Source organism: Octopus sinensis, linkage group LG15 (assembly GCF_006345805.1).
Source record: "Octopus sinensis linkage group LG15, ASM634580v1, whole genome shotgun sequence".
Classification (NCBI taxonomy): Eukaryota; Metazoa; Mollusca; class Cephalopoda; order Octopoda; family Octopodidae; genus Octopus; species Octopus sinensis.
The window spans coordinates 11,449,068-11,474,352 of NC_043011.1; the positions used below are offsets into that span (position 1 = coordinate 11,449,068).

General features: G+C 50.2%; 1 protein-coding gene across 2 annotated transcripts in view; it reads left to right on the forward strand.

Moving 5' to 3' along the window:
- LOC115219814 (synaptic vesicle glycoprotein 2C) overlaps positions 1-25,285 on the forward strand; it is a 92,013-nt gene that overhangs the window by 18,961 nt on the left and 47,767 nt on the right. For both annotated transcript variants that reach the window (XM_029790088.2, XM_036509476.1), the window contains exons 3-5: positions 2,361-2,522; positions 7,625-7,787; positions 11,659-11,780. In XM_029790088.2, coding sequence (XP_029645948.1) covers positions 2,361-2,522; positions 7,625-7,787; positions 11,659-11,780 — 447 coding nt within the window. The remainder of the gene's footprint in view (positions 1-2,360; positions 2,523-7,624; positions 7,788-11,658; positions 11,781-25,285) is intronic.

Sequence of the window (25,285 nt, forward strand, 5' to 3'; positions counted from 1 at the left end):
GTTCTACTGGGGTCTGGGAAGCCAGAAGGCTGCACCAGGCCCAGTCTGATCTCGCAATGTTTCTACGGCTGGATGCCCTTCCTAACGCCAACCACTCCATGAGTGTAGTGGGTACTTTTTACGTGCCACCGGCACAGGTGCCAGACGAGGCTGGCAAACGGCCACGATCGGATGGTGCTTTTTACGTGCCACCGGCAGGGTGCAGAGCTTTCACTGAAAACCAGTAGGCAGAGAGTCTGCCTGGGGTTAAGCTAGTAGTAACATTCATCTGTTACTTTGATGTGGCTACTCGCTTTACTGGTTAGTATATGTTACTACTCTATCTCTTGTTAAGATTTTATAACTAGACTTGCACTATGACCCGGCAACGCTGGGTCATAGTGCTAGTGCATGCATATACAGCTGCGTGCGTGCGCACATACACGCGAGTGCTGTCCAAATCCCCGACCAATCATATACAGCTAGCTGGCATTCAATTGGTGCATCAAGTTTTGGACATTTTGATTGGGTTTTGGATAGAAAATTCACAAAAAAGTCACTTCTATTGATTTTTTAATGGATTTGCCAGGTGACTGGGGAAATGTAAAGATGTGCACGACCACCCTTGGATGGTTTTGAATGACCATAGAAAGTGCGAGCCCTCTAACTGAAAAATTGTGGATTTGTATAAAGGACACACATGCAGACATTTTGCTGTTTTATATATAGAGAGATATTAATAACCTTCCCTCCACTAAACATTCGACCGTTCAATAGGAATATTATTTGAGATTAGTAATATGCTTTCAGTGTAACTTCAAATCCAATTTACTCTTCACTACAGTTACCTCCTTAGTTTCATGCAATAATTGTGTATATACATAGAAGTATGCAAATACATATGTACTAACATTTGAATGTAGATTGCAAAATGCTAAAATAAAAAGTGTAGTGCATCAGACTTTCTATTACTGATGAGTGGTAACAGTTGATGGATCTTTTCGGTTTGAACGGTAGTTTTTTAAAATAATTTCCACCTAACTAAACACTTTTAAACTTTGTATACTGGTAGAATGTGTTTATAAAACATCTTTTTCTCTTGGCTTTATTGAGAAAATTCTATAGTTTGTAAGATATTTGTTGTTTTTTTTCTTCAATTTCTGCAATTTCAACCAATCAATGATGTCTATTGAGGTGAAATCATTCTGTGCCGTTTGAATATGTCCCTCGTTTAAGAAACAGATTGGGTTTATTTACATTTCTGAAGAAAAAAAGATACCCTTCCCCCACCCCTAACCTTAAAACTGATTGAAATGCAATAGATCGATTCTAGGGTCATAATTATAGGTGACAATTTCATATGATACCGCTAGAAAAAACTGCCGTTCAAACCGAAAAGATCCCAATTGATTATTCTCATTTAGAAATATGTGTTCATTTAGAATAAGAATTTTTTTTAAAGTTTATTTAAACATTGAGATTAACAGGGGATATATGTTTGAGATTTACGTAGCAAAGTGTCTATACTTATCCTGTGTTACATAAATTATGGTTTCTAGTAGGAACAGGAGCATGTCTAGCATTAAAATGATTTTTCTCTTAACAATCTATTAAAACCATGAATGTAAAAATGTATCATACATAATTAACCCTTTCGTTACTAACCCGGCTGAAACCGGCTCTGGCTCTTTAGTACAAATGTCTGGTTTTCAAAAGTTCTGAATTAAAACCTTCCACCAAACCTTAGTCACAATTTATGTCCCTAAATCTAGCTGAATGATAACTAAGTTTATTTTACTTAATTCTTTGTTATATTTTAAATAATTGGGAGAAACACTGAACATCTCAAAATAAATTCAGTAACGAAAGGGTTAAGTCCATGAAAATTGGACAGTGAGGGTTTTGTGTGTCTTATACAGGCACACAACAATCAATTTACTGAAATTATGAACTAAGAACTCATGAGCTGCTAGTTTGATACCTTATCTTCTTTGTCCTATCCACATGCTTCACATACACACCATTCCATATACACACACTCCACATACACACATAACATGACTGCTACAGGTTCCCAATCTCAAAAGCCTAAAAAACACATCGACTTATATAGTTCTAGACACCCCCACCCCCCAAAAGAGAGGGTAGCAGCTGGATTGCCTCTACTCATAGGTCAACTTCACGGGAGTTTACTTGAGGCTAAAGAATAGCAACAACAAAAGAGGTCATTCTGAACAGGTTTTAATAAAGCATTATTTTTGACACAGAACCATATTTGGAATGGATTGCAAATTATTCCCCCAAATTTTCCCATTTCAGAAATTAGCTTTGATTTATTGTTTTTGTATCATCTCGATCCCATAGTTCTTTCTTCTTTTCAGGAAATGGTATATTCAATTATCTGTTGACTGTCATCTGTGGTTGGGCTGTATCCAGTGATGCAATAGAGATTATGTCTCTTTCCTATGTGTTACCCTCTACAACATGTGACTTCAACATTTCTGAGTATTATGTTGCTATCCTCAACGCTTCAATGTTTGTTGGTAAGTTGTTGTTTAGCTCTTGATCAACCCTGGCTGAGCAGATTTATGACCAAAACAATTCTTATTGTAGTCATCCCATCTTTTTAATGGATACGAAAGACTGCATTATCTAATGACTTGCATTACTCTTTTTACTCTCTTTACTTGTTTCAGTCAGTTGACTGCGGCCATGCTGGAGCACCACCTTTAATCGAGCAACTCGACCCTGGGACTTATTCTTTGTAAGCCCAGTACTTACTCTATCAGTCCCTTTTGCCAAACCGCTAAGTGACGGGGACATAAACACACCAGCCTCGATTGTCAAGCACAGACACACATACACGCGCACACACACACACACACACACATACATATATACGATGGGCTTCTTTCAGTTTCCGTCTCCCAAATCCACTCACAAGGCTTTGGTCGGCCCAAGGCTATAGTAGAAGACACTTGCCCAAGGTGCCACGCAGTGGGACTGAACCCAGAACAATGTGGTTGGTAAACAAGCTACTTACCACACAGCCACTCCTGCGCCTTTGTAGATATTTGTTACTTTAATATAATCTGTCTTGTGGTTAAGCTATGCATATGCAGATAAGTATTAATAAATAACACTACTCATTCAAAGTGGTGGTGGAACAATGTAGTTGACAGAGCCATTTGGGAAAAGAAACAAGCATGGAAGGACTGGAAGTGTGGTGGTAGCAGGGAACTGTATCAGATTGTCAGAAGGGGAGCTAGGAGACGGGTTTACTTAGCCAGAGCGGAAGCAGATTAGAAGAAATTTGCCAATGTTCTGTGTCGTGAAGACGAGAGACTTGAAGTATTTCAAATTGCAAGACAGTGTGTGAGAGAAAACCACGATGTCATAGGAGAGAAATGTGTCCGCATGGATGATGGTACATTTGCATTTAATGATGCTGCACCAGAGAGACTTGGAGGCACCTCTATGAAAGGTTGCTAAATGAAGAGAATGAATGGGAGAAAGTGAATTTGCCAAATGGTGACCCAACTAAGGGACCAGCTATCTAAATTGACAGTACTTTGGCAGATAAAGTAATGAAGGTCATGAAGACAAGGAAAGCCCTGGCCCATCAGGAATCACTGCTGAGATGCTTAAAATATCTGGCAGTGTAGGCTATAGTCTAGTCAACTGTTTCGAAGGTAAAGGTGATGCCTTAGAAATAATTACAGAAGTATCAATTTGTTGGATCAGGTGATGTAAGACATGGAGAGGGTCATAGCCCAACTAATTAGGGAGAAAGTTAGTCTAGATGAGATGCAGTTCGGGTTTGTACCAGGGAGAAGCAACGCTGATGCTATATTTCTGGTAAGACAGCTGTAGGAGAAATTCCTAGCCAAAGATAAACCACTTGTAGTTGGCTTTTGTTGACATAGAGAAAGCCTTTGACAAGATTCCCCAATCAATTATCTGGTGGTCAATGTGGAAACTAGGGATAGATGAGTGGTTGGTGAAAGCTGTACAAGCCATGTACAGGGATGCTGTCAGTAAGGTGAGGATTGGCAACGAGAATAGCAAAAATTCCAGGTACAAGTAGGGGTACATCAAGGATCAGTCCTCAGTCTCCTCTTGTTCATCATAATCCTCCAAGCAATGACAGAGGAATTCAATTCTATTTTTTTGCACTAGCAAAGAGTGAATGAGAGGTGGAAGGAAGAACTGTATGATTACAGTTAGTTGAAGGGTTACCAGGTTGATGGGCACTTCACCCCTTGCACCTCTGACTTGAGTCATAAAAACTCCACTCTCTCTCTCTCTGCGGCCATGCTGGAGCACCGCCTTTAATCGAGCAACTCGACCCCGGGACTTATTCTTTGTAAGCCCAGTACTTATTCTATCGGTCTCTTTGCCAAACTGCTAAGTGACGGGGGACATAAACACACCAGCATCGGTTGTCAAGCGATGTTGGGGGGACAAACACAGATATACAAACTCACACACACACACACACACACACATATATATATATATATATACACATATATACGACAGGCTTCTTTCAGTTTCCGTCTACCAAATCCACTCACAAGGCTTTGGTCGGCCTGAGGCTATAGTAGAAGACACTTGCCCAAGGTGCCACGCAGTGGGACTGAACCCGGAACCATGTGGTTGGTAAACAAGCTACTTACCACACAGCCACTCCTAGCTCTAACTTTTTTAAACTTCACCAATGTATAACACCCACAGCTACAGAACTCACTGTCTTGTTGAAGCTAACCACCAATAAAACTTCAAAGTAACTATCAACCTACAACAGTAAAGTGACAAATGAAACTTAGCAGTAAGAGGGAAAATCATGAGGCAATTGACTATTTTGACTTTAAAGATTTGTATAGTTCATCCTTCACCTAAATTATGACAGCAATCATCACTTGGGTTGTTGAGTACAAACTGGCCTGCTCAAATTGATTTCTTTATAGTGAAAACATTTGGTGATTTGTGACTAGGATGTTGTCCAGAAAGAAATTCATTTATATGAAAGACAGTTCTGTAGCATAAATTTCATGATAGGCGCAGGAGTGGCTGTGTGCTAAGTAGCTTGCTTACCAACCACATGATTCCGGGTTCAGTCCTACTGCGTGGCATCTTGGGCAAGTGTCTTCTGCTATAGCCTCGGGCCAACCAATGCCTTGTGAGTGGATTTGGTAGACGGAAACTGAAAGAAGCCCGTCGTATATATGTATATATATATATATATATATATGTGTATATGTTTGTGTGTGTGTGTGTTTGTCCCTCTAGCATTGCTTGACAACCGATGCTGGTGTGTTTACGTCCCCATCACTTAGCAGTTCAGCAAAAGACCGATAGAATAAGTACTGGGCTTACAAAAAGAATAAGTTTCGGGGTCGAGTTGCTCGACTAAAGGCGGTGCTCCAGCATGGCCGCAGTCAAATGACTGAAACAAGAAAAAGAGTAAAGAGATTATTAGTCAATCCCTACAGAAAACTACAGTTCTTTCTTCCTCTGATTTATAAAATTAAACATAAAAGCTGAATAACTTTGTGGGTGCCACCTGTGCATTTGGGGGACAACCATAGTATTTTATTAGTTTACAGTCATCATCATCATCATCATCATCATCATCATCATTTAATGCCTGTTTCAATGCTGGCATGGGTTGGACTGTTCGACAAGATCTAGTAAGCAGCAGGGCTGCATTAAGCTCCAATGTTAGGTTTCTACAGCTGGATGCCCTTCCTAACACCAACCACTTTACAGTGTGACTAGAGCTTTTCTTATGCCACCAGCACTCACTGAAGTCACCTAGTAACACGCAAGATAGGAAAAAGAAAACAAAACAGCCCCTTTAACTAAGGTAGGGTGAGGAGTATCTGAGAGGGGCGGTAACTTTATGCTAAGTACAGATGTGTTGCTATGGAGAAAATACATGGCTACCCCGTATTATATAAGGATAGGTGGTTATAACTGGAAAGAAGATGAAGAAGGGGTGCTGGAGCAAATCCTTAAGGCACAAGAAGATGAGCATAGGAGAGGATACAGATAGGGGTTCAAGGGGTAGTTTCATAAGAGTGGGAGGGGAGAGTCACAGATGGTTGGAGTTGTGGGTAGAGGTGAATGTAGTGAGTGATGAACAAACATGGAGTTGTGGATGATGGGAGTATCAGTATAGGAGAGTAGTAAGATTAGAGAGATAGAAGTGGATCAGGGAGGATAGATCAGGATAATCTGCTTGGTGTAGGAGCAGTGGGTAGGGAGATGTAGAGGTACATAAGGGTGGATAAGACATGATGGCAAATATGAGATGATGTTGATGATGATAGAAAATATGAAAGGCCTTAAAGATGAAGTATAGCAGAAGAGAATGAGAAATAACTGAAGGCACAGAGACAAGGTAATCAGTGAAAATCATATGGGAAGGAATGACAATGAGAATGAGATATGGAAGAGGTTTCAGAGCAGGAGATAACTGGTAGGACAAAGAACAAATAGGGGCGGGGATATAATATGTGCTGTTTCTACTCTCAAGGGATTACAACAGCTGGGTAGATTTAAAAATATTAACGAAGGTGAGGGAAGGTGATCAGGTAGGTACTTTACAATATCTGACTTTGCATTTTCAAGAGAAGATCATGCTTTGGCATGTATTAGTCTTCTATAAAAGTAAATCATCATCATCATCATCATCGTTTAACGTCCGTTTTCCGTGCTAGCACGGGTTGGACGGTTCAACCGGGGTCTGGGAAGCCAGGAGGCTGCACCAGGCTCCAGTCTGATCTGGCAGTGTTTCTACAGCTGGATGCCCTTCCTAACGCCAACCACTCCGTGAGTGTAGTGGGTGCTTTTTATGTGCCTGGGGAGGCTGGCAGCGGCCACGATCAGTTAGTGCTTTTTATGTGCCACCGACACCAAAGCCAGTCAAGGCGGTGCTGGCATCGGCCACGTTCGGATGGTGCTTTTTACGTGCCACCGGCAGCGAAGCCAGATAGAAATACATTAGAAAAGAATAAGAAAGCTCCCAATAAAATTGGATATAGATATAAAAATAAAATCAACAATGATATAAAATGATATAAAAATAAAATCAACAAGGCGCAGGATTGGCTGTGTGGTAAGTAGCTTGCTAACCAACCACATGGTTCCAGGTTCAGTCCCACTGCGTGGCATCTTGGGCAAGTGTCTTCTGCTATAGCCCCGGGCCGACCAATGCCTTGTGAGTGGATTTGGTAGACGGAAACTGAAAGAAGCCTGTCGTATATATGTATATATATATATATGTATGTGTGTGTGTTTGTGTGTGTGTGTTTGTCGCCCTAGCATTGCTTGACAACCGATGCTGGTGTGTTTACGTCCCCGTCACTTAGCGGTTCGGCAAAAGAGACGTATAGAATAAGTACTGGGCTTACAAAGAATAAGTCCCGGGGTCGATTTGCTCGACTAAAGGCAGTGCTCCAGCATGGCCGCAGTCAAATGACTGAAACAAGTAAAAGAGTAAAAGAGTAATGAATTATAGACAAATACACATCATTACGTGGCTTTGTAAAACTGATGAAAATAAGCAGTTTAAAAACATTGAAAGATCTATAGAAAATCTTTCCAGATATCTTTATTTCTTGTTTTGTTCTGATTTCAGGAATGCTGATAGGTGGTTATATGTGGGGTATTATTGCTGATGAAATTGGTCGGCGTAAAGTTCTTCTGTTTTCATTAACACTCAATGGTGTTGCAGGCCTTGTTTCCAGTGTTGCTCAGGAGTACTGGCTTTTCACTTCAATGAGACTAATTAGTGGAATTGGGTAAGTATAAAATTATATAACATACATACACATGCATACCAATAAAAAGTTATACAAGTTGGCATAGCTGGATGGTTGGAGGCACTCCATCGGTTACGACGACGAGGGTTCCGGTTGAACCGAATCAACGGAACAGCCTGCTCGTGAAATTAACGTGTAAGTGGCTGAGCACTCCACAGACACGTGTACCCTTAACGTAGTTCTCGGGGATATTCAGCGTGACACAGAGTAGTGACAAGGCCGGCCCTTTGAAATACAGGTACAACAGAAACAGGAAGTAAGAGTGAGAGAAAGTTGTGGTGAAAGAGTACAGCAGGGATCACCACCATCCCCTGCCGAAGCCTCGTGGAGCTTTAGGTGTTTTCGCTCAATAAACACTCACAACACCCGGTCTGGGAATCGAAAATGCGATCCTATGACCGCGAGTCCGCTGCCCTAACCACTGGGCCATTGCGCCTCCACCACAAGATGGCATAGCTACAACCACTAGCACCAGTAAAGAAACAGTTTTTTCAAAATATGTAAATATGTGTATGTACATCGTAAACTTGAGAAGTCTTAATTGAGAAAAGAAAGAGAATGAAATTTTTTTAAATGTTGGCCACTTAAGACTGTTTCTATTACCTTGGTAATGTTGGAAATAGGAACAATCTCAGTAGTAAATGTTGCTCTTCTTAGGGAAAGGACATACTGTTGTGTATTTCTATAATTTGGGGTAGATACCCCTGAAGAGTTTTGTGATGATGTGGCCAGCTTAAGAGCTGATGGTAATGGGTGGAACTTTGTAAGATCTAGTCATCTTTTTGGCTGAAGTAACCAAAGAATTCCTCATTCTTGACGACTGCATTTGTGAGGGTAAAATGGAAATTTGAGAATATCATCAGTTATCTTTATATATAAAAGTGAGGTTGTGTGCTGTCTGTCTCCTACGATTTAGATTCCTAACTACTCCCACATTTTGCGGTGCAGTTTAACCAAAACCAGATATCTTATAGTCATGATTCATATCGAGCCCTTCTGGGTATTAGCGCGTCTACGATGAGTCTACAATTTAAAAAAAAATTTACCATCAATTTTTCCCATTTTTTAATGCATTTTTGGCATATATAAGGGAAGTAACTCTCTAAAAATTTATTATTAAATCTCAGAACGTAAAAAGCTACAGTAACCCCCCCCCCCTTTGTGGTTAGCCATATTGAGATGGCTATTATACTTTACATCTCTAAAAATGCTTATATAGTTATTTCCCTTACAAACCCGAGCAACGCTGGGCGATACTGCTTGTATGTATATAAATCAGATCCAAGACAAAATAAAGGCAGAATATAGGTACATGCACTGTAAATGAATTGTTTTGTGAAAGGAAAGATGTTTATCACAAATTAGAAGGTTCGTGGAGGGACATTCTATGTTAAATATATTGATATTTAAGAGTTTTGATTAAAGAGTCTGAATTAGAAAAAAAATGTATGAACTACTTGTAAGTGGGACAGCAAATGGAAAATGTGATGAATTTCAGACCTTCCTCCTCGTTCCCAGTCCGGGCGTCTCCCTTCACTCCTCCACACTACTAATTTCTAATGTTTTAACTGCAAATGTACCCAAAACAAAAGTTAACTATTATGTGACTAAGGAAAAATCTATATAATTGTAGGCATAGGAGTGGCTGTGTGGTAAGTAGCTTGTTTACCAACCACATGGTTCCGGGTTCAGTCCCAGTGCGTGGCATCTTGGGTAAGTGTATTCTACTATAGCCTCGGGCCGACCAATGCCTTGTGAGTGGATTTGGTAGACGGAAACTGAAAGAAACCCGTCGTATATATATGTATGTTTGTGTGTCTGTGTTTGTCCTCCCAACATCGCTTGACAACCGATGCTGGTGTGTTTACGTCTCCGTAACTTAGCGGTTCGGCAAAAGAGACCGATAGAATAAGTACTTGGCTTACAAAGAATAAGTCCTGGGGTCGATTTGCTCAACTAAAAGGCGGTGCTCCAGCATGGCCACAGTCAAATGACTGAAAAAAGTAAAAGAGTAAAAGAGAGTAAAGAGTATATTACATATTTTCCACTGATATTTGTCTTACATCAACTAAAATGAAGACAAAGTCAGAAATCAACCTTTATTAGAATATTAACCTATTTCTTTACTACCCACAAGGGGCTAAACACAGAGAGGACAAGCAAGGACACACAAACGGATTAAGTCGATTATATCAACTCCAGTGCATAGCTGGTACTTATTTAATCAACCCCGAAAGGATGAAAGGCAAAGTCGACCTCGGCGGAATTTGAACTCAGAACGTAGCGGTAGACGAAATACCGCTAAGCATTTTGCCCACCATGCTAACGTTTCTGCCAGCTCGCCGCCTTATCTAAAAAGTGACCTACTGCTCCTATCCTTTTGTGCCTGTTCCTCAAACATTATTTGGGGACTTTGAAATGTAATAAAATATCAAAAATGCTGCTCATGTTAAGTTCCAAATACCATTTCTCTTTGTTCACAAATTCTTTTCACAACACAAGAAATTTTAGAAGAATCTGTATTTTGTCACATGCCAATACACTAATCTCTAAAAATAATTTTCAGTAACATACTAAGACATTGAGCACATAGCATTCCTTGAGCCATTGAAGAAGGCTCTTCTAGGCATAGCAGCCAAATCTCTCACATCACACCTTAAGTCTCATGAAATGAAAGGTAACGTATATCAGATAACGTATTTCTAGATAGTCTATGTCTGATAAAAGAAATGGGTGCATGTTCATAGTTGGAATGGCTTTGATATAGTTCTGTTAAATTATGGCTGGTTAAGGACTAAACAAAAACAACAATTACATTACAAGTAAGAGCAGCATGCTCATCACTGAATATTTCTCATAATAACTGACTGACCCTTCTCTTATGTATCAAAAAATACTTCAACTGTTCCCCATTTTCTGACTAGAGCATGTCTGAGAGGGAATTTGTGTCCAACTCTGCAGGTCTTGCACCAAATAGGTTTCCCCATTTCTTTTCCCATAGAATTTCAGCTCAATGAAATTCCTTCCCTGTTCATGAAATTCCTGTAAATGTTGACTTGTAACTGTTGAAGTGGAAATTCTTTAGAGCATCAGTTCCATTGGTCATAGAGAGCCTGCAAAGCCAAAGACACTGCCTCTTCCTCCAGATCTGTTAACCCTTTAGTATTTAAATGGGCCTTATCAGGCTCATGTATTTTACCTGTTTTATGTTGAGGTAAAACAAGATAGTATATCACATCAACTTTAATTGAGGGTGTTTAGTGGTATCAAGGAAAAGTTGCATCTATATAACTAGTCCCAAAATTTGCAAATATTCAAATTTAAAAATGCTATCCTTCTTCCTACTTTCAGCTGTAGGTGAAAAATGCAAGCAAAAGTAAAAGGATCTTTTCGGTTTGAACGGCAGTTTTTAACATAATTTCTAGGTAATTTTAAACTTCGTATACTGGTAGAATGTGTTTATAAAACAACCTTTTCTCTTGGCTTTATTGAGAAAATTCTATAGTTTGTAAGATATTTGTTGTTTTTTCTTCAATTTCTGCTATTTCAACCAATCACTGACGTCTATTGAGGTAAATAAACATTCTGTGCCGTATGAATGTGTCCCTCGTTTAAGAAACAGATTGGGTTTATTTACATTTCTGAAGAAAAAAGATACCCTTTCCCCTACCCCTAACCCTAAACCTAAAACAGATTGAAATGCAATAGATCGATTCTAGGGTCATAATTATGGGTGACAATTTCATATGACACCGTTAGAAAAAACTGCCGTTCAAACCAAAAAGATCCAAGTAAAAATCTATTCATCTTACTTTTCTCTTTTTAATTAATTTTACTTCTTTTCTGTCAGAGTTGGTGGCAGCGTTCCTGTTGTATTTTCCTATTTTATTGAATTCCAACCAAAGAAGCGCCGTGGTGCTATGGTTTCTCTATTAGCTTCATTTTGGATGAGTGGCACAATAGTGGCTGCTGGTGAGTTTCATTTGGTTCTGTTGACTTTTCATCAAATTTTTTGATTATGATTATGCTGCCTTGTTACAATTATAATATATGAAGCTTATGATAAAGATAATACTAATAATAATAATAATGTTCATAGTAAGAATTAGCTACATAGGTGCAGGAGTGGCTGTGTGGCAAGTAGCTTTCTTACCAACCACATGGTTCCGGGTTCAGTCCCACTGTGTGGCACCTTGGGCAAGTGTCTTCTGCTATAGCCCCGGGCCGACCAATGCCTTGTGAGTGCATTTGGTAGACGGAAACTGAAAGAAGCCTGTTGTATATATGTATATGTATATATATATAGATATATATGTATATGTGTGTGTGTGTGTTTGTATCTGTGTTTGTCCCCTCCAACATCACTTGACAACCGATGCTGGTGTGTTTACGTCCCATTACTTAGCGGTTTGGCAAAAGAGACCGATAGAATAAGTACTGGGCTTACAAAGAATAAGTCCTGGGGTTGATTTCCTCGACTAAAGGGCAGTGCTCCAGCATGGCCACAGTCAAATGACTGAAACAAGTAGAGAGTATAGGTCTGAGGTTATGAAATGATAATAAGAAATTTTGAATCATCAGGAGCAGTGGTCGCAGCATTGGCGTCAGCATCATAACAACAACAACAATAATAATAATCCTTTTTATTCCAGGCACAAGGCTTATTGACCCCGGTGATCCAAGGTCAACATCAGTGCAATTTGAACTCAAAATGTGAAGTCAGACGAAATGCTGCCAAGCATTTTGCCTAGTGTGCTAATGCTTCTGCCAGTCGCTGCCTTAGTGATAATAATAATAATAATAATAATAATAATAATAATAATTATAATCCTTTCTATTATAGGCACAAGGCCTGAAATTTTTTGGGGGAGGGAGACATTTGATTACATCAACACCAGTACTCAACTGGTACTTATTTTATCGACCCTGAAAGGCAACGTCGACCTTGTCAGAAATTGAACCCAAAACGTGAAGACAGATGAAATACCACTAAGCATTTCACCCAATGTGCTAATGACTGCCAGCTTGCCACTTTAGTAGTAGTAGTAGTAGTAGTAGTAGTAGTAGTAGAGCAGCAGCAGAAGCAGTAATAATAATGATAATAATAATAATAATAGTAGTAGTATCCAAAAGAAATAAAGGGGATCTGAATACCGTGGAATTTTCTGTGTAGCAGAATTAAATCCATCAGTATGAGACAAAATTTTAAAACTTACTAGATTACCTGTGTGTTGTTATGTATATGTACATGCATCAATGCATATGCATACATCTGTTTTTGTATGTACACATTCATACATCTTTCACACACACACACACGCACACACACATTCACACACCTTTCTTGCTATGATATAAATTGATTACCAAAGAGTATAGATGGAGTTAGTGATTACAAAATAATATAGTTAGGATTAATGACATTGAGAAATATGCTATTGGACACCTTAGCTTAGCAACACATTGACAACCTCAGCACAACAGTTTCAGATATAAATGACATAATCATCATCATCATCATCATCATCATCGTTTAACGTCCATTCTCCATGCTACCATGGGTTGAACGGTTCGACCGAGGATCTGGGAAGCCAGAAGGCTGCAGCAGGCTCCAGTCTGATCTGGCAATGTTTCTACGGCTGGATGCCCTTCCTAACGCCAAGCACTGCGTGAGTGTAGTGGGTGCTTTTTACGTGCCACCGGCACAGGTGCCAGGCGATGCTGGCAGACGGCCACGATCGAATGGTGCTTTTTACGTGCCACCGGAACGGGGGCCAGGCGAGGCTGGCAAATGGCCATGATCGGATGGTGCTTTTTACGTGCCAACGGCACGGGGGCCAGTCGAGGCTGGCAAACGGCCACGATCGGATGGTGCTTTTTACATGCCACCAGTACTGGGGCCAGGCGAGGCTGGCAAACGGCCATAAGCGGATGGTGCTTTTTACATGCCACCGGCACTGGGGCCAGGCGATGCTGGCAGACGGCCACGATCGGATGGTGCTTTTTACGTGCCACCGGCACGGGGGCCAGGCGGGGCTGGCAAATGGCCACGATCGGATGGTGCTTTTTACGTGCCAGGCGAGGCTGGCAAACGCCCATGATCGGATGGTGCTTTTTACGTGCCACCGGCACTGGGGCCAGGCGAAACTGGCAAATGGCCACGATCGGATGGTGCTTTTTACGTGCCAACGGCACGGGGGCCAGGCGAGGCTGGCAAACGGCCACGATCGGATGGTGCTTTTTACATGCCACCAGTACTGGGGCCAGGCGAGGCTGGCAAACGGCCATAAGCGGATGGTGCTTTTTACATGCCACCGGCACTGGGGCCAGGCGATGCTGGCAGACGGCCACGATCGGATGGTGCTTTTTACGTGCCACCGGCACGGGGGCCAGGCGGGGCTGGCAAATGGCCACGATCGGATGGTGCTTTTTACGTGCCAGGCGAGGCTGGCAAACGCCCATGATCGGATGGTGCAAACGCCCATGATCGGCCAGGCGAGGCTGGCAAACGGCCACGGTCGGATGGTGCTTTTTACGTGCCACCGGCACTGGGGCCAGGCGTGGCTGGCAAATGGCCACGATCGGATGGTGCAATTTACGTGCCAACGGCACGGGGGCCAGGCGAGGTGGCAAACCGGCACGATCGGATGGTGCTTTTTACGTGCCACCAGCACTGGGGCTAGGCGAGGCTGGCAAACAGCCATGATCGGATGGTTCTTTTTACGTGCCACCGGCACAAGGGGCAGGCGTGGTCTACAAACGGCCATGATCGGATGGTGCCTTTTACGTGCCACCGGCACTGGGGCCATGTCAGACTGGCAAACGGCCATGATCAGATGGTGCTTTTTACGTGCCACCGGCACGGCGGCCAGGAAAGGCTGGCAAACGGCCACGATCGGATGGTGCTTTTTACGTGCCACCGGCACTGGGGCCAGGCGAGACTGGCAAACGGCCATGATCGGATGGTGCTGTTTACGTGCCACCGGCACAAGGGGCAGGTGTGGCCTACAAACGGCGATGATCGGATGGTGCCTTTTACGTGCCACCGGCACTGGGGCCGCCGGCTCTGGGGCCGTATCAGACTGGCAAACGGCCATGATCAGATGGTGCTTTTTACGTGCCACCGGCACGGGGGCCAGGCAAGGCTGGCAAACGGCCACGATCGGATGGTGCTTTTTACGTGCCACCAGCACGGGGGCCAGGAGAGGCTGGCAAACGGCCACGATCGGATGGTGCTTTTTATGTGCCAACGGCACTGGGGACAGGCGGGGCTGGCAAACAGCCACGATCGGATGGTGCTTTTTACGTGCCACCTGCACTGGGGCCGGGCGAGGCTGGCAAACGGCCACAATCGGATGGTGCTTTTTACATGCCACCGGCACGAGGGCCAGGTGACGCTAGCATACGGCCAAGATCGGATGGTGCTTTTTACGTTCCACCGGCACGGCGGCCAGGCGAGGCTGGCAAACGGCCACGATCGGATGGTGCTTTTTACGTGCCACCGGCACTGGGTCCTGGCGAGGCTGGCAAATGGCCACGATCGGATGGTGCTTTTTACGTGCCAACGGCATGGCGGCCAGGCGAGGCTGGCAAACGGCCATGATCGGATGGTGCTTTTTACGTGCCACCGGCACTGGGTCCTGGCGAGGCTGGCAAATGGCCACGATCGGATGGTGCTTTTTACGTGCCAACGGCATGGGGGCCAGGCGAGGTGGCAAACGGCCACGATCTGATGGTGCTTTTTACGTGCCAGCAGCCCTGGGGCCAGGGGAGGCTGGCAAACGGCCATCATCGGATGGTGCTTTTTATGTGCCACCGGCACTGGGGCCGGGCGTGGTTGGCAAACGGCCACGATCGGATGGTGCTTTTTACGTGCCACCGGCACTGGGGCCAGGCGTGGTTGGCAAACGGCCACGATCGGATGGTGCTTTTTACGTGCCACCGGCGAAGGGGGCCAGGCGAGGCTGGCAAACGGCCACGATCGGATGGTGCTTTTTACATGCCACTGGCACTGCAGCCAGGCGAGGCTGGCAAATGGCCATGATCGGATTGTGCTTTTTACGTGCCACGGGCACGGGTGCCAGGCGAGGCTGGCAAACGGCCACGATCGGATGGTGCCTTTTATGTGCCACCGGCACTGGGGCCAGGCTAGGCTGGCAAACGGCCACGATCGGATGGTGCTTTTTACGTGCCACTGGCACGGGGGCCAGGCGAGACTAGCAAACGGCCAAGATCGGATTGTGCTTTTTACCTGCCACCGGCACGGCGGCCAGGCGAGGCTGGCAAACGGCCACGATCGGATGGTGCTTTTTACGTGCCACCGGCACTGGGGCCAAGTGAGGCTGGCAAACGGCCATGATCGTATGGTTCTTTATACGTGCCACCAGCACTGGGGCCAGGCTAGGCTGGCAAACGGCCACGATCGGATGGTGCATTTTATGCGCCAACGGCACTGGGGCCAGGCGAGGTTGGCAAACGGCCACGATCAGATGGTGGTTTTTACGTGCCACCGGCACTGGGGCCAGCGGGGGCTTACAAACAGCCACGATCGGATGGTGCTTTTTACGTGCCACCTGCACAGGTTCCAGGCGAGGCTGGCAAACAGCCACGATCGAATGGTGCTTTTTACGTCCCACCGGCATGGGGGCCAGGCGAGGCTGGCAAACGGCCACGATCGGTGCTTTTTACGTCCCACCGGCACGGGGGCCAGGCGAGGGTGGCAAACGGCCACGATCGGATGGTGCTTTTTACATCCCACTGGCACTGGGGCCAGGCGAGGCTGGCAAATGGCCATGATCGGATAGTGCTTTTTACGTGCCACCGGCACGGGGGCCAAGAGAGACTGGCAAACGGTCACGATCGGATGGTGCTTTTTATGTGCCACTGGCACTGGGGCCAGGCGAGGCTGGCAAACGGCCACGATCGGATGGTGATTTTTACGTGCCACCAGCATGGCGGCCAGGCGAGGCTGGCAAACGGCCACGATCAGATGGTGCTTTTTACGTGCCACCGGCACGGGCCAGACGAGGCTGGCAAACGGCCTTGATCGGATGGTGCTATTTACATGCCACCGGCATTGTGGCCAGGTGAGGCTGGCAGACGGCCACGATCGGATGGTGCTTTTTACGTGCCACCGGCACTGGGACCAGGTGAGGCTGGCAAACGGCCACGGTCGGATGGTACTTTTTACGTGCCACTGGCACTGGGGCCAGGTGAGGCTGGCAAACGGCCACGATCGGATGGTGCTTTTTACGTCCACTGGCACTGGGGCCAGGCGAGGCTGGCAAACGGCCATGATCGGATGGTGCTTTTTACGTGCCGCCGGCACAGGTGCCAGGCGAGGCTGGAAAACGGCCATGATCGGAGGGTGCTTTTTACGTGCGACCAGCACGGCTGCCAGGCGAGGCTGGCAAACGGCCACGATCAGATGGTGCTTTTTACGTGCCACCGGCACGGGGGCCAGGCGAGGCTGCCAAACGGCCACGATCGGATGGTGCTTTTTACATGCCACTGGCACTGCAGCCAGGCGAGGCTGGCAAATGGCCATGATCGGATGGTGCTGTTTACGTGCCACCGGCACGGGTGCCAGGCGAGGCTGGCAAACGGCCACGATCGGATGGTGCTTTTTATGTGCCGCCGGCACTGGGGCCAGGCGAGGCTGGCAAATGGCCACGATCGGATGGTGCTTTTCACGTGCCACCGGCACGGGGGCCAGGCGAGGCTATCAAACGGCCAAGATCGGATGGTGCTTTTTACGTGCCACCGGCACGGGGGCCAGGCGAGACTGGCAAACGGCCACGATCGGATGGTGCTTTTTATGTGCCACCGGCACTGGGGCCAGGGGAGGCTGGCAAACGGCCACGATCGGATGGTGATTTTTACGTGCCACCAGCACGGCGGCCAGGCGAGACTGGCAAACGGCCACGATCGGATGGTGCTTTTTACGTGCCACTGCACGGGGGCCAGGCGAGGCTGGCAAACGGCCACGATCGGATGGTGATTTTTACGTGCCACCAGCATGGCGGCCAGGCGAGGCTGGCAAACGGCCACGATCAGATGGTGCTTTTTACGTGCCACCGGCACGGGCCAGACGAGGCTGGCAAACGGGCTTGATCGGATGGTGCTATTTACATGCCACCGGCATTGTGGCCAGGTGAGGCTGGCAGACGGCCACGATCGGATGGTGCTTTTTACGTGCCACCGGCACTGGGACCAGGTAAGGCTGGCAAACGGCCACGATCGGATGGTACTTTTTACGTGCCACTGGCACTGGGGCCAGGTGAGGCTGGCAAACGGCCACGATCGGATGGTGCTTTTTACGTCCACTGGCACTGGGGCCAGGCGAGGCTGGCAAACGGCCATGATCGGATGGTGCTTTTTACGTGCCGCCGGCACAGGTGCCAGGCGAGGCTGGAAAACGGCCATGATCGGAGGGTGCTTTTTACGTGCGACCAGCACGGGGGCCAGGCGAGGCTGCCAAACGGCCACGATCGGATGGTGCTTTTTACATGCCACTGGCACTGCAGCCAGGCGAGGCTGGCAAATGGCCATGATCGGATGGTGCTCTTTACGTGCCACCGGCACTGATGCCAGGCGAGGCTGGCAAACGGCCACGATCGGATGGTGCTTTTTATGTGCCACCGGCACTGGGGCCAGGCGAGGCTGGCAAATGGCCACGATCGGATGGTGCTTTTTACGTTCCACCGGCACGGGGGCCAGGCGAGGCTATCAAACGGCCAAGATCGGATGGTGCTTTTTACGTGCCACCGGCACGGCGGCCAGGTGAGGCTGGCAAACGGCCATGATCGGATGGTGCATTTTATGCGCCAACGGCACTGGGGCCAGGCTAGGTTGGCAAACGGCCACGATCAGATGATGCTTTTTATGTGCCACAGGCACGGGGGCCAGGCGAGGCTGGCAAACGGCCATGATCGGATGGTGCTTTTTATGTGCCACCGGCACTGGGGCCAGGCGAGGCTGGCAAATGGCCACGATCGGATGGTGCTTTTCACGTGCCACCGGCACGGGGGCCAGGCGAGGCTATCAAACGGCCAAGATCGGATGGTGCATTTTACGTGCCACCTGCACAGGTGCCAGGCGAGGCTGGCAAACAGCCACGATCGGATGGTGCTTTTTACGTCCCACCGGCATGGGGGCCGGGCGAGGCTGGAAAACGGCCACGATCGGATGGTGCTGTTTACGTACCACCGGCACTGGGGCCAGGCTGGGCTGGCAAACAGCCACGATTGGATGGTGCTTTTTACGTCCCACTGGCACAGGTGCCAGGCGAGGCTGGCAAATGGCCACGATTGGATGGTGCTTTTTATGTCCCACCGGCACGGGGGCCGGGCGAGGCTGGCAAACGGCCACGATCGGATGGTGCTTTTTACGTTCCACCGGCACTGGGGCCAGGTGAGGCTGGCAAATGGCCATGATAGGTGGTGCTTTTTACGTGCCAACGGCACTGGGGCCAGGCGAGCCTGGCAAACGGCCACGATCGGATGGTGCTTTTTATGTGCCAAAGGCACTGCGGCCAGGCGAGGTTGGCAAACGGCCACGATCGGATGGTGCTTTTTACATCCCACTGGCACTGGGGCCAGGCGAGGCTGGCAAATGGCCATCATCGGATGGTGCTTTTTACGTGCCACCGGCACGGGGGCCAGGCGAGACTGGCAAACGGCCACGATCGGATGGTGCTTTTTATGTGCCACCGGCACTGGGGCCAGGGGAGGCTGGCAAACGGCCACGATCGGATGGTGATTTTTACGTGCCACCAGCACGGCGGCCAGGCGAGGCTGGCAAACGGCCACGATCGGATGGTGCTTGTTACGTGCCACTGCACGGGGGCCAGGCGAGGCTGGCAAACGGCCACGATCGGAAGTTGCTTTTTACGTGCCACCGGCACGGGGGCCAGGCGGGGCTGGCAAACGGCCATGATCAGATGGTGTTTTTTTAATGTGCCACCGGCACGGCGGCCGGGCGAGGCTGGCAAACGGCCATGATCGGATGGTGCTTTTTACATGCCACCAGCACTGGGGCCAGGCTAGGCTGGCAAACGGCCACGATCAGATGATGCTTTTTACGTGCCACAGGCACGGGGGCCAAGCGAGGCTGGCAAACGGCCATGATCGGATGGTGCTTTTTATGTGCCACCAGCACTGGGGCCAGGCGAGGCTGGCAAACGGCCCCGATCGGATGGTGCTTTTTACGTGCCACCGGCACTGGGGCCTGGCGAGGCTGGCAAACGGCCACGATCTGATGGTGCTTTTTACGTGCCAGCAGCCCTGGGGCCAGGCGAGGCTGGGAAACGGCCATCATCGGATGGTGCTTTTTATGTGCCACCGGCACTGATGCCAGGCGACGCTGGCATACGGCCACGATTGGATGGTGCCTTTTACGTGCCACCGGCACTGGGGCCACGCTAGGCTGGCAAACGGTCACGATCGGATGGTGCTATTTATGTGCCACCGGCACTGGGGCCAGGCGTGGTTGGTAAACCGCCACGATCGGATGGTGCTTTTTACGTGCCACCGGCAAAGGGGGCCAGGCGAGGCTGGCAAACGCCCACGATCGGATGGTGCTTTTTACATGCCACTGGCACTGCAGCCAGGCGAGGCTGGCAAATGGCCATGATCGGATGGTGCTTTTTACGTCCCACCGGCACGGGTGCCAGGCGAGGCTGGCAAACGGCCACGATCGGATGGTGCTTTATATGTGCCACCGGCACTGGGGCCAGGCGAGGCTGGCAAACGGCCACGATCGGATGGTGCTTTTTACGTGCCACCGGCACGAGGCCCAGGCGAGGCTGGCAAACGGCCACGATCGGATGGTGCTTTTTACGTGCCACCGGCATTGTGGCCAGGTGACGCTGGCAGACGGCCACGATCGGATGGTGCTTTTCACGTGCCACCGGCATGGTGGCTAGGCGAGGCTGGCAAACGGCCACGATCGGATGGTGCTTTTTACGTGCCACCGGCACTGGGGCCAGGTGAAGCTGGCAAATGGCCATGATCGGATGGTGCTTTTTACGTGCCACCAGCACTGGGGCCAGGCTAGGCTGGCAAACGGCCACGATCGGATGGTGCATTTTATGCGCCAACGGCGCTGGGGCCAGGCGAGGTTGGCAAACGGCCACGATCAGATGGTGCTTTTTACGTGCCACCGGCACTGGGGCCAGCCGGGGCTTACAAACAGCCACGATCGGATGGTGCTTTTTACGTGCCACCTGCACAGGTGCCAGGTGAGGCTGGCAAACAGCCACGTTCGGATGGTGCTTTTTACGTCCCACCGGCACGGGGGCCGGGCGAGGCTGGAAAACGGCCACGATCGGATGGTGCTTTTTACGTGCCACCGGCACTGGGGCCAAGCGGGGCTGGCAAACAGCCACGATCGGATGGTGCTTTTTACGTCCCACCGGCACAGGTGCCAGGCGAGGCTGGCAAACGGCCACGATCGGATGGTGCTTTTTATGTCCCACCGGCACGGGGGCCGGGCGAGGCTGGCAAACGGCCACGATCGGATGGTGCTTTTTACGTGCCACCGGCACTGGGGCCAGGTGAAACTGGCAAACGGCCATGATCGGATGGTGCCGTTTACGTGCCGCCGGCACAAGGGGCAGGTGTGGCCTACAAACGGCGATCATCGGATGGTGCCTTTTACGTGCCACCGGCACGTGGGCCGGGCGAGGCTGGCAAACGGCCACGATCGGATGGTGCTTTTTACGTTCCACCGGCACTGGGGCCAGGTGAGGCTGGCAAATGGCCATGATCGGTGGTGCTTTTTACGTGCCACCGGCACTGGGGCCAGGCGAGGCTGGCAAACGGCCACGATCGGATGGTGTTTGTTACGTGCCACTGCACGGGGGCCAGGCGAGGCTGGCAAACGGCCACGATCGGAAGTTGCTTTTTACGTGCCACCGGCACGGGGGCCAGGCGGGGCTGGCAAACGGCCATGATCAGATGGTGGTTTTTATGTGCCACCGGCATGGCGGCCGGGCGAGGCTGGCAAACGGCCATGATCGGATGGTGCTTTTTACATGCCACCAGCACTGGGGCCAGGCTAGGCTGGCAAACGGCCACGATCGGATGGTGCATTTTATGCGCCAACGGCACTGGGGCCAGGCTAGGTTGGCAAACGGCCACGATCAGATGATGCTTTTTACGTGCCACAGGCACGGGGGCCAAGCGAGGCTGGCAAACGGCCATGATCGGATGGTGCTTTTTATGTGCCACCAGCACTGGGGCCAGGCGAGGCTGGCAAACGGCCCCGATCGGATGGTGCTTTTTACGTGCCACCGGCACTGGGGCCTGGCGAGGCTGGCAAATGGCCACGATCGGATGGTGCTTTTTACGTGCCAACGGCATGGGGGCCAGGCGAGGTGGCAAACGGCCACGATCTGATGGTGCTTTTTACGTGCCAGCAGCCCTGGGGCCAGGCGAGGCTGGGAAACGGCCATCATCGGATGGTGCTTTTTACGTGCCACCGGCACTGATGCCAGGCGACGCTGGCATACGGCCACGATTGGATGGTGCCTTTTACGTGCCACCGGCACGGGGGCCAGGGGAGGCTGGCAGACGGCCACGATCGGATGGTGCTTTTTACGTGCCACCGGCACTGGGGCCACGCTAGGCTGGCAAACGGTCACGATCGGATGGTGCTATTTATGTCCCACCGGCACTGGGGCCAGGCGTGGTTGGTAAACCGCCACGATCGGATGGTGCTTTTTACGTGCCACCGGCAAAGGGGGCCAGGCGAGGCTGGCAAACGCCCACGATCGGATGGTGCTTTTTACATGCCACTGGCACTGCAGCCAGGCGAGGCTGGCAAATGGCCATGATCGGATGGTGCTTTTTACGTCCCACCGGCACGGGTGCCAGGCGAGGCTGGCAAACGGCCACGATCGGATGGTGCTTTATATGTGCCACCGGCACTGGGGCCAGGCGAGGCTGGCAAACGGCCACGATCGGATGGTGCTTTTTACGTGCCACCGGCACGGGGCCCAGGCGAGGCTGGCAAACGGCCACGATCGGATGGTGCTTTTTACGTGCCACCGGCATTGTGGCCAGGTGAGGCTGGCAGACGGCCACGATCGGATGGTGCTTTTCACGTGCCACCGGCATGGTGGCTAGGCGAGGCTGGGAAACGGCCACGATCGGATGGTGCTTTTTACGTGCCAACGGCACTGGGGCCAGGTGAAGCTGGCAAATGGCCATGATCGGATGGTGCTTTTTACGTGCCACCAGCACTGGGGCCAGGCTAGGCTGGCAAACGGCCACGATCGGATGGTGCATTTTATGCCCCAACGGCACTGGGGCCAGGCGAGGTTGGCAAACGGCCACGATCAGATGAGGCTTTTTACGTGCCACCGGCACTGGGGCCAGCCGGGGCTTACAAACAGCCACGATCGGATGGTGCTTTTTACGTGCCACCTGCACAGGTGCCAGGTGAGGCTGGCAAACAGCCACGTTCGGATGGTGCTTTTTACGTCCCACCGGCACGGGGGCCGGGCGAGGCTGGAAAACGACCACGATCGGATGGTGCTTTTTACGTGCCACCGGCACTGGGGCCAAGCGGGGCTGGCAAACAGCCACGATCGGATGGTGCTTTTTACGTCCCACCGGCACAGGTGCCAGGCGAGGCTGGCAAACGGCCACGATCGGATGGTGCTTTTTATGTCCCACCGGCACGGGGGCCGGGCGAGGCTGACAAACGGCCACGATCGGATGGTGCTTTTTACGTGCCACCGGCACTGGGGCCAGGTGAAACTGGCAAACGGCCATGATCGGATGGTGCCGTTTACGTGCCGCCGGCACAAGGGGCAGGTGTGGCCTACAAACGGCGATGATCGGATGGTGCCTTTTACGTGCCACCGGCACGTGGGCCAGGCAAGGCTGGCAAACGGCCACGATCGGATGGTGCTTTTTACGTGCCACCAGCACGGGGGCCAGGAGAGGCTGGCAAACGGCCACGATCGGATGGTGCTTTTTACGTGCCACCAGTACGGGGGCCAGGAGAGGCTGGCAAACGGCCACGATCGGATGGTGCTTTTTATGTGCCAACGGCACTGGGGACAGGCGGGGCTGGCAAACAGCCACGATCGGATGGTGCTTTTTACGTGCCACCTGCACTGGTGCCGGGCGAGGCTGGCAAACGGCCACGATCGGATGGTGCTTTTTATGTCCCAACGGCACTAGGGACAGGCGGGGCTGGCAAACAGCCACGATCGGATGGTGCTTTTTACGTGCCACCTGCACTGGGGCCGGGCGAGGCTGGCAAACGGCCACGATCGGATGGTGCTTTTTACATGCCACCGGCACGAGGGCCAGGCGAGGCTAGCAAACGGCCAAGATCGGATGGTGCTTTTTACGTTCCACCGGCACGGCGGCCAGGCGAGGCTGGCAAACGGCCACGATCGGATGGTGCTTTTTACGTGCCACCGGCACTGGGGCTGGTGAGGCTGGCAAATGGCCACGATCGGATGGTGCTTTTTACGTGCCAACGGCATGGGGGCCAGGCGAGGTGGCAAACGGCCACGATCTGATGGTGCTTTTTACGTGCCAGCAGCCCTGGGGCCAGGCGAGGCTGGCAAACGGCCATCATCGGATGGTGCTTTTTACGTGCCACCGGCACTGATGCCAGGCGACGCTGGCATACGGCCACGATCGGATGGTGCCTTTTACGTGCCACCGGCACTGGGGCCGTATCAGACTGGCAAACGGCCATGATCAGATGGTGCTTTTTACGTGCCACCGGCACGGGGGCCAGGGAAGGCTGGCAAACGGCCACGATCGGATGGTGCTTTTTACGTACCACCGGCATGGGGGCCAGGCGAGGCTGGCAAACGGCCAGAATCGGATGGTGCTTTTTACGTGCCACCGGCACTGGGGCCACGCTGGGCTGGCAAACGGCCACGATCGGATGGTGCTTTTTATGTGCCACCGGCACTGGGGCCAGGCGTGGTTGACAAACGGCCACGATCGGATGGTGCTTTTTACGTGCCACCGGCAAAGGGGGCCAGGCGAGGCTGGCAAACGGCCACGATCGGATGGTGCTTTTTACATGCCACTGGCACTGCAGCCAGGCGAGGCTGGCAAATGGCCATGATCGGATGGTGCTTTTTACGTGCCACCGGCACTGATGCCAGGCGAGGCTGGCAAACGGCCACGATCGGATGGTGCTTTCTATGTGCCACCGGCACTGGGGCCAGGCGAGGCTGGCAAACGGCCACGATCGGATGGGGCTTTTTACGTGCCACCGGCACGGGGGCCAGGCGAGACTAGCAAACGGCCAAGATCGGATTGTGCTTTTTACCTGCCACCGGCACGGCGGCCAGGCGAGGCTGGCAAACGGCCACGATCGGATGGTGCTTTTTACGTGCCACCAGCACTGGGGCCAGGCTAGGCTGGCAAACAGCCACGATCGGATGGTGCATTTTATGCGCCAACGGTCCTGGGGCCAGGCGAGGTTGGCAAACGGCC